Raw genomic sequence first — 9,371 nt, forward strand, 5'->3', positions numbered from 1 at the left:
TGTTTGTCCGTACCGACAATGGCAGTGAACTCCAGCTTTCTTTCGTATGCGGGCAACAATTTCCTGCGCAACCAGAAGTGTTTTCGGTGGCTGTTTCATGGAGAGTGCGCCACCCTAGTTTATATACTGATCAATACACGAGCATGCGACAAGAAACACAACAGGGACTATGCCGATCTCGTCTATCACCAAGGCTTAGACGGCTAAGCAGGCTGCGGTCATGTTTCGGCATCGAATCAAGTCTTAATATCTCTAAGGTCATGAGGAGAGCTGAGGTGTTTACCCCAGCTAGAATGGCTCTCACTTCTGTTGGTGCTGTTGTGGTCGTTGTTTGCCTCTTCAAGTGCGGCAGATGCCCACGAAGGAGAACTGGCCACAGTTTCGTGAGGAATGCCAGAGGAAATGATTGTGATCGCAAAGCAAAGCTAGAAATTGGAGAATATCAACATGTGTCAAATGAACGAGAAAAGCAATCTGAAACAGGATCGGTCACTGAATTAATTTGTAATAATAAAACAAAAGCACAGAAAAGCTTGGCCCTCCATAGAACCTTTCTCAACACATTTAACACCGGAATCTGAAAGCTTTATGAACCAAGTAGTGTTCGTGTTCTTCATCCTTTTTCACTTCTCGTGCCAATAATGGTTGCGGGCGCTGAAGTAAAAGATCAACAACAGGACAGCCCCGGATGTGAGTCATGTGAACACATTGCCAACGCGAATCGCGTCAGTGGCAGCAACGACTGCCGCCCTTGACGTCCGCCACTCTTCCGAATTGGTGCTTCTGCTCCGCAGGTCTGAAGCTGAAGGAGGCGACGCGTCACTGGTGATACGAAGACTCTCCCTGGTCTGGCGAAGCCCGACCGATGCTGCGCAAGTGTTCGTCTCGGCCACGAGACAGCCGGGTCGCCATGTTGCTCTCTGTCAGCTGCCGCAGCATGATGGCCGCTGGGCTCCTGGCACCGTGCGTCGCTTGCTACAGAACGCTGCTTAGGGTGTTCTGTTGGATTCACGAGGCGGACCCTTCTGCCGTGGTGCGTGCACTGCTGGACGAAAGCAGCGTAATGGCGAGATTCGGCCTTGCTCTTACAAAGAGGTACGTTTCGGACACGCATGGTTTATTTGCGAGGCTTTTCTCGCTTATTGGTTCGAAGTAGCCACAGAAAATGTAGGGGCGTCGGAGCGGTCATGACCACGAACATCTGCAGTGGTCACGGTAACAACAAATTGATTAGCTCGTGCTTTCAAATAAAAAGACAAGGATCAAAACTGAAGGTTAATTTCTTTGCTGTGCATAATTCAGATGTATGACAGAGCGTTTATAGTGTAATGTCTTGCACACGCCGTCATGCAATTCCCACGTTGACACTGCTGGCTGGGGGTTTTCGATGGTACAATTTTAAAGGTGAAAGGTACTCAATTCAAACCTCGAGGAGAATTCATTCGCAAATATTAACGCCGCGTGACACTAAGCACAGCCAGTGCAAAGACTGTAGCGACGTCGCGCAGCAGGGCCACACGTGGTCCTCTTCATCTTCATATGCTGGGCATGATAAGCGTTTCGCTCATGTTTCATCAAGGTTCGCTGTACTTCTCTTCAACGAACAGAAGCTACGCTGAAGATTAAAGATAATGGAAAGAGGAGTGTGTCATGATAGGTTTAGAGGCAGCTGAAGCGAAGAGTGTCACTATCGTGACGACGCAAGTTTTAAGTGGACGCTAGCGTCTCAACGATATACTTTACTGCGGACGTTTGCTCGACGATGCGATAAGGACATTATACTCGATACAGATTTTTTTAGACAATACAGGCGTATGGAATGGGACCCAAAGCCAAACTGGACACCGAATAGAGAAAAACACGGCGTTTGGGCTCTATCGTGTCAATGCTTTTGGTGCACTAGGATTATCGGGTGGAAGCACGGGACAGCTAGCGACATTCCCCGTCATGTTTTGCCACCGTTTAAAGGGGCTGGCATTCAAACGCATCGGGAGTGCAAGGTAAATTGCGTCTATCGTGCAGGATGGCTCACACCCATACAGGAAAAAGAAAGGAGAAAATCGTGAGGCTGGCTCTGTGGCGGTTTTGTAGGTGTACGTCATAAAAATAAACGACAACATTCCGTTTCGTCTAACCGATGTGAAGCAAATGGAGAGCATGGCTCCGAGAGTGCGATTAAAGTACTCAACAATGCTGATTTTGGGCTAGTTGGTATTGTTCACTCATAATGGCAAAGCCTTTTGCGCAAAAAACGAGGACGTGAGAGGAGCGCTGTCCCGTCTTGCTCTCACGTCCTCGATTTTTGCGCTAAAGGCTTTGCCATTATGAGTGGAAGTACTCAGTCTGGCCGTTTGTTTGATGGTGGTAGGCAGTGGCTGTCCTATGAACAATGCGACATCCCACCAGAAGTGGTTCAACGTATTCGGAAATCAATTCTCGCCCTCAGTCAATGAACAGCTTGCGTGGTACACCGCCTCGAAGTGCAAACTTATTGAGGAGGAAGAGAGCATCTTAGCGGGTGGTAAAAGCAGGAAGGGGGCGGCCTGGGCAAACCCGCTGAATTTGTCGATGCCGACGATAATCCAACTGTTCCAGAGATCAGAGAGGAAAGCGTCCTGAAGAGGTCTACGCCAACACGAACGAAAGGCCGAGAGCGAGCATGGAAGCCGATTTAAGAGCCAAGTTTAACGGCGTGCAGGAGAATAGCGCTTCTGACAGGCGAGGCGATGTATGTACGGATGTAATCGTACATTTCACACCAATGGTAAAGCTGTGAGATTCTGTTGAAGATGTTAAGCACACCGGTATGTGCGCACTAAAGGTCGGCGTGAAAACAGGCATAACTATCTGAATAAATGGTGAGGAATCGCGAAAAGCCACAACCTGCTGTCAGGCACATGCCTGATAGGCGGTTACAGCGGTAGAATACGCCATCCCTGAAAGCGAAATGCAGCGCTTGACGGCAGAGAGCGCCCGAATGCAATACTCTTGGTGAGGTGGACAAGCCTGATTATGAATGCAAGCCACTTGTCTTGCCGCTGCTCCACAGGCATATTCTCAGTAAGAGGCGAGAGGTCGAGCGGCGCCGGGAAGCGGAGAGCGAGACAGTGAATCGGCGTCCATGTGCTTGCGACCAGATCGGTAGATGACGCGGATGACGAACTCCTAAAGGCGCAGAGCCCATCAGGCGAGGCTGCGGGAGCCACTTAAAGGCTCGTTTTTACTCAGACTTCCTCGGCGCGGCGGCGAGCGCCGCCGGTTGTCAGTCGCGTCAGGCTGGCGACGTCATGCCAGGCGCTAATACGGCTCTCCTACAGTCAAACCACTCCGACGCGGCGCAGCGGCTGCGACAGGATTAGCGCTTGCGCAGAACGTTCGACGCGGCATCTCTCGGAGACTTGCGAAGGAGCGCCGCCCCGACGAGAGCCGGAAGTAGTCTGGCCGGGCCGGCAGCGGCTGGCGCACTCGGCGCGGAACAGAGACATGCTCCATGCCTCCGCCAGTGCAATCAGAGTGCGCCGAAGCCGCCGAATACGTCGGCGATGAAGCGCAGTTTGAATATATAGGGTCTCGCTTTAGCCGACGTGACTTTGCCGTGCCGCGCGCGCTACGTCGGAGTATAAACGCGCCTTGACGCGGGCGACACGAATTCTCGGTGGGCGCCAGAGAGCACAGCAGGTAGTACATCGCGCAGCACTGCCGCGCTTCTTCCTTTTCATTTTCATGTGCCAGGGCAAGATCAGGTTCATCCTTGAAGGTTCGACATGGCTTGTTACAAAATTTATACACGTAACCTAAACGTCTTGAATATCAACCTCACCTTGAAGACATATATTATTTTCTTGAAAATTTTTTCGCTCGCGCAAACAAAACAAAATGCTGTCGGAATCTTTACAAGAAAAGGCCAGCTCGTTTAGGCAGAGCAAATCGGTTCGCTAATTGTTAATAAAAACCAGGATACATAGATTACTTTACAAACTGGAAGCTTATTTTACCAGCCGATCAGCATTTCTTTAATGTATATATCGCATGTAATTACTCGGAAAACATTAATGATAGCTCAATTGTATGGAAACTTTGAGAGCTTGATATGGCGCTGTTGATATTAACGACCTAAACTTTTAGCAAAGAATAAAGGTCATTGTGCCGATGACCTCGAAATAAATATCAAGGAAAGTGCGTAATATTTGACCAGGAAAACATTTTTTTTCGTTGGAGAATCTGTTTTTTATCCTTATATCGCAGCGTTGCAAAAAAAAATAAAAATTGACAATAATGGCGCTACGTAAGAAAAACCGACGTATAAAGCTTTTCATTACGGTTATCCATAAATTATGCCTTTCCAAAAGACTACTTAATGTCATTACACCATTTGTAAATGCCCGCACGCTTAAGTTTTCTGTTATGGCTGTCACAATTACAATCTTACGTTTGTTTCTTGGATTCACCTATCTTGCCGAAGAGGAATGGGGAGTGCCCAAAGAATGCAAGTGACATGCATGCCGTTGCTGTTTGTTTTAGCCTTAATTGTTTCATTTTTGCGAAATAAGTACCGCATTTTTAAAAATCTATATCTAACCAGGCTTCCTTCTCGGGACTGGAGTGTTGCTCGCACTGCAACATGGGCGCTTTAAAATACCTGGTTATGAGAAGCTCTTCAGCAATTCCCTGAACTTTCTTCTAATGCCCTCTGGTGCTTATGACTGGTACGGGGGCTGCAATAGCACCACTGATTAAACCAGACGCATACCGTTAGATCTGTGCACGTTGTTGGAAGCTGTAGGCTTCGAAGTGAAACAGCTAGCGTATATAAATTTATGAAATCAACTTACTTATCCTTAATTTATATGTCGATGACAAGATACTTCCGTTCAAGCTATAGCAAACGACACTCGAGGAATTCCATAACTTAACATTTAGCTCTGCAAATCTTATGCGGGGTTCGATACCTTGTAAAATTACGTGCTAATTAGTCCTCTTAACTCCGCAAATTTTGCGTGGGCGGCAAATGTGAGAATATATAAAGAAAATTGGAAGCTTATCATGACGCATTAGCTGGCCCTAAGCCCTTTTTCAAATAGTGGGAAGGAAATACTAGAAGTCGAATCTATCTTGAAAGCGCACAAAAAAAGACAGGGGACGAGGAAGAAACCGACAGGGCAGAGCACTCGTCCCCTGTCTTTATTGCGCGTTTTCAAGATGCATTCCACTAATAGTCACCAACTAGCCTATCTCTCTCTATTTTACTTGAAATACTAAAGATTGACTAAGAAATTCTGGACAAAGGCATTCTTCAACAGAAGGAGTATATGACCAAACTTTTTCATATATTTTAAGATTTAACTGTAAGAATCAATATATCTGCAGATCTGCCAGCGTCACAGGGACATTTTTCGTATTAATAGTATTGCTAATGTCAAAACCGTCCCCATTACTTTTTTAAACAGCCTTAGCTGCTTGTTGCGAGCAACTGAAAAACTTTAAAGTGCAAGAATGGCCCATTACCTTTAATACTTTCACAACTTGTCCTTACAATAATCCAATGTTCAAAAGTTTCTCGAGGAATACAGATTACTATGAGGGACAAATAAGTTATGTGCGGCACTTTTCGAATGCTTGGCGCAATCAGAACTTGGTAGCACGCGACTGTCAAAGAGGCGGATACAAATGTATTAAAGCAAATTTGGTGGTGCCGGGAACACCTAGGAACATTCACAAACCTATAACGCCCCTTCTGTTAGGCTGGTGAAGATGATGCTTGGAAAGCTATGGTGACATCAAGTATTCTGCTATTTATTAGGCATCGTAAGCTCGACGGGCGCCTTACTATGGACTGTGAGGTTAGCCGCACAAGTGTAGTGCGTGCCACAAGGTCTTTACGAAACCGAGACTTTCACACTGGCTTCACATCCAAGAAGCGAGGAATGGTGAGACAAGTGCACCTGGATATTTCCAGCCTTGCTTAATTTGTTAAAACATGATAAAACCCTACAAATGACGTTTCTTTACTCACTTGAAATAAAATTTTCATGGGCGTGCAATATATCAGCTGGATCATTTAATGACTAAACTTCAATGATTACACCAAAACTTTCTTATGTGGCTTTCCTCAACTCAAAAGACAATTCCTAATTTAGGATACCCTCCTGGAAGGCGTCGTGGAATATCCAGGGATCAGTGCGGATGTTGACCAACTGGCATCGAAGAACGCCTCGCAAGCAGCGTATTCAACCTATGACGCTTCGCTCCAGACGCCTGCAAGGAGCTCGTCGGCTTGACCGAAACACGCCAGTCGCATCAGAATATCAGCGTCAGGCACGAGCGCCTCCGTGCTGCAGGTCCTTCTTACTGTAATAATAACCACTGGTGGCGACGACGCGGAGCGGAATAGTGGGGAAGGTGCCTTGGGGCCGGAGCGTCCCCTGATAGTTTTCAGTAAAAATCAGTTTCCTGATATCTGCCAGTGCGCAGTTGGTAAAGTCATTGTCGCTGACGTAGTGGTCCAAAGTGTACGGGTTGAGCTGGCATTTTGAGACACAGCTTGGAAGGATGAAAGCGAGCGCTAGGCTGCGGCCAATTTCCTTACGGACACACGCGTCATCCTGATGTGCTTCAGCATTAATTCACCTGATTCCCTGGGGAACATCCCGGAGGAATGGACGCCCAAGGTGCTCCACTTCTGCCCCAACGAGCCGAACACGATCGCTGAGAAACACAAGGACCTACGACATAATGCAAATGCGCGGCAGAAGCTGGCCAACGCTCCTTGGATGTGCACATTAATCGACTTGTACTTCACCACACGCCCGGAGAGAGCATGTGTGTGAGCGCATGTCTATTTATAGCTGTTTTACTTATTGAATGTGTATTCTCTACTTGCTAATGAGTGCTTGAGACGTTTCGCCTGATAAGCAACAGCAGTAATAAAATTCATGTGAATGCTGTACATGAGATCATGCCCTTTCGCTCATTTAACGCCTCTGTTATAAAATTTATTACCAAAGTGATGTAATTCTTTTATTGCACACACTTTTTCGCCCCGAGACGTTGGTACATTTTAGTAAGAAAACACCCCTCAGTTGGCTGCGGTTGAAAACATTCTTTATAAATTCGTAGGAAAAACTGAACAGGAATCTTATATTCTTTCCCTTTAAGATCTGTAGGAAGTGCACTTGTGTAAAATTAAAAAAATATTAGAATCAAGAAGTGCATCATGCAGCCAGATACAGTATATCCATTATTCTTCACCACAATATTGCGGGGTGTATTCAGAAATGCGTAGTGGGAGAAGAGGATAAAGTAGCGGCATTGCAAACCACGATTCCCTGATGGCATTGCGTGGTGTAACTCAGGAGAGGAATGATGTGCCCTAGAAGCAAATAAGAACGGTGAGTCTAAAGTAATTTGCAGAAAACTAATGTTTAGCAGCCTCGGAAGGCCCTGTCAATTAAGGAAAATCAGCGAAACATTGTAGTTATAAAGGAATACCCTGCTCCAGGAGGTAGTGAGCACAGATTCGGACCACGAGTTTGAAATAATGAGAATAAGAAGAGAAATTATGTGGAGTGCGTTTGGCAGGTGTACTTGGATCATACATGGCAGCTTTGCATTTCTCAAGAGGATAGTATATAACAGCTCTATCTTACCGGTACTCCCCTATGAGGCAGAAACGTGGAGGCCAGAGATTAGGTTTTATCTGAAAGCGCAGAACGCAGCCACGGAATGGAAAAAATGTCACAGGAGAAAGACAAACGGGTGGGTCAGGAGCTGACTCGAATTGATGGTATTGCAGTAGAAACAAGAAGAAATGTCCACGGGCACGCAAGATAACCAACGGTCGGTAAGGGTAATGTTCTGGATTCCAAGTGCAGGCAAGGGCAGCAGGCGGCGGCTGAAGCTTAGGAGGGTGGATGAGATTAGGTAGTTTGTGGAGACTAATTGCGAGCTGCTGGTACAGGGGAGAGTTAAATAGAAAGAGAAGAGTGGCATTTGTACTGCTCTGGGCTTAGTTTGAGTGATGAGTAATATTGTCATGGCTGTTGAAGCCCAAGTCACTGACGCAAGCAGGAATTTTCTGATTAAATATCGCGATGGAAGTTCCAGTTGTCACTTGGAAGCGCCAAGAAACGCCGTGTGCTAAAAGACCGACAAATTTTTAAATGAGGGCGGGCACATCATCCTGTGTAAAGTATGAGGAGCTGAACAGCAGGCTAGTTACACCAGACTGACAGTTCTTGAACAATAAATAGACGTCAAATAAGTTCGTTTTTCTGCTTGAATATCATTACTGCTGAGCAATGAACATGTTTACATTCTGTTTCAGATCATATATAATGTACCGACCCCCAAATGAGCTGGTCACCAGCGCTGTCTTGTATACAGCAATCAAGCCGTCATCGCTGGAACTGACAACAGAAATCTCGGCCAAAAATCTTATCAGAAAAAAAAGAGGGAGCCTGAAATGAGCAGCAACGATGCTTCGTTACGAAATAATGTGAAAAAAATATGTAACTAGAAGAAATACAGATTTTTTTACGGATGAAATTGCTTAATAAGGTATTAAGAACAATTAATGCGCATGGTTGTTTGCATGCAAAAGCTACAATAGGATAAATCTTCGCTGAACACATAACCATTTGTAAAAACACCGTATCTACTGGTGTGTAGCGTGTGTTTCAGCACACGCTTTCTAATATCTTTAAAATTAAAGTGTCCGCAATAGAAAGAAGACCATTTGCAGAAATAAACACTTAGCCGTTTCGAGAGTCTTATATTTATTAGTTTATTGAGCGGAACTCTTCCTTTCGCTAACTCCGGCGTGCTCGAATGGAAATTCGCCATGGGCAAGACCTACCGTTACAGTCTTTCGAAGGAACAAAAAGTAGTTCTCAAAAGCCCTTCTAGGGCGAGGAAATTTGAAGGTTTTTCCACACCAAAACGATACGAAGCGCATAAAGTCGGCATGATGTTCAATGCAATGCAGAAACATCAGCTCGTGACATGTTGCGGTGTCCATGGCGCACAATTCAAAGTATTTTCCTGATGTTTCAAATCAGTTAATAATATCATCGTCTTGCCCGCGGCAACAAACTCGCCATTAGCCAGGGGGCGCGAAATGCAAATTAGTAAATGTCAGTTAATTATCTGGCTAACAACCGGGATTTATTAAACTAACACGTTGCAGGGCTCTGCTTCTTTCTGATGATGCAGTTTCTCTCTTCTACTTATCAAGATTTCCAAAGATAATCAGTGAAACTCCCGCTATATTGACACGTCCAGTAGCACAAGGTGGCGGTCCCGTGCGAGCTCGAATTGGGCAATGAGGGCTGATGGCTGCCCGCAATAATCCTACATGGGTCACTCGTGGGCGC

At 45.9% G+C, this 9,371-nt stretch overlaps 1 protein-coding gene across 1 annotated transcript; it reads left to right on the top strand.

Moving 5' to 3' along the window:
- Positions 1-693: 693 nt before the first annotated feature.
- On the top strand, positions 694-8,465 carry LOC144103493 (uncharacterized). Its single transcript, XM_077636196.1, has 2 exons — positions 694-1,095; positions 8,324-8,465. Exons 1-2 carry the CDS (start codon positions 866-868, stop codon positions 8,463-8,465), a joined length of 372 nt encoding a protein of 123 aa, XP_077492322.1. The 5' UTR covers positions 694-865.
- Positions 8,466-9,371: the final 906 nt, after the last annotated feature.

The sequence above is a fragment of the Amblyomma americanum genome, chromosome 1 (genome assembly GCF_052857255.1).
Source record: "Amblyomma americanum isolate KBUSLIRL-KWMA chromosome 1, ASM5285725v1, whole genome shotgun sequence".
In the NCBI taxonomy this organism is placed as follows: domain Eukaryota; kingdom Metazoa; phylum Arthropoda; class Arachnida; order Ixodida; family Ixodidae; genus Amblyomma; species Amblyomma americanum.

Excerpts from the sequence above, each read along its gene's own strand:
- LOC144103493 (XM_077636196.1), top strand. The coding sequence starts at position 866 with ATGCTGCGCAAGTGTTCGTCTCGGCCACGAGACAGCCGGGTCGCCATG. Across the intron at positions 1,096-8,323 it reads GGCCTTGCTCTTACAAAGAG|ATCATATATAATGTACCGAC; the intron begins GTACGTTTCGGA and ends ATTCTGTTTCAG.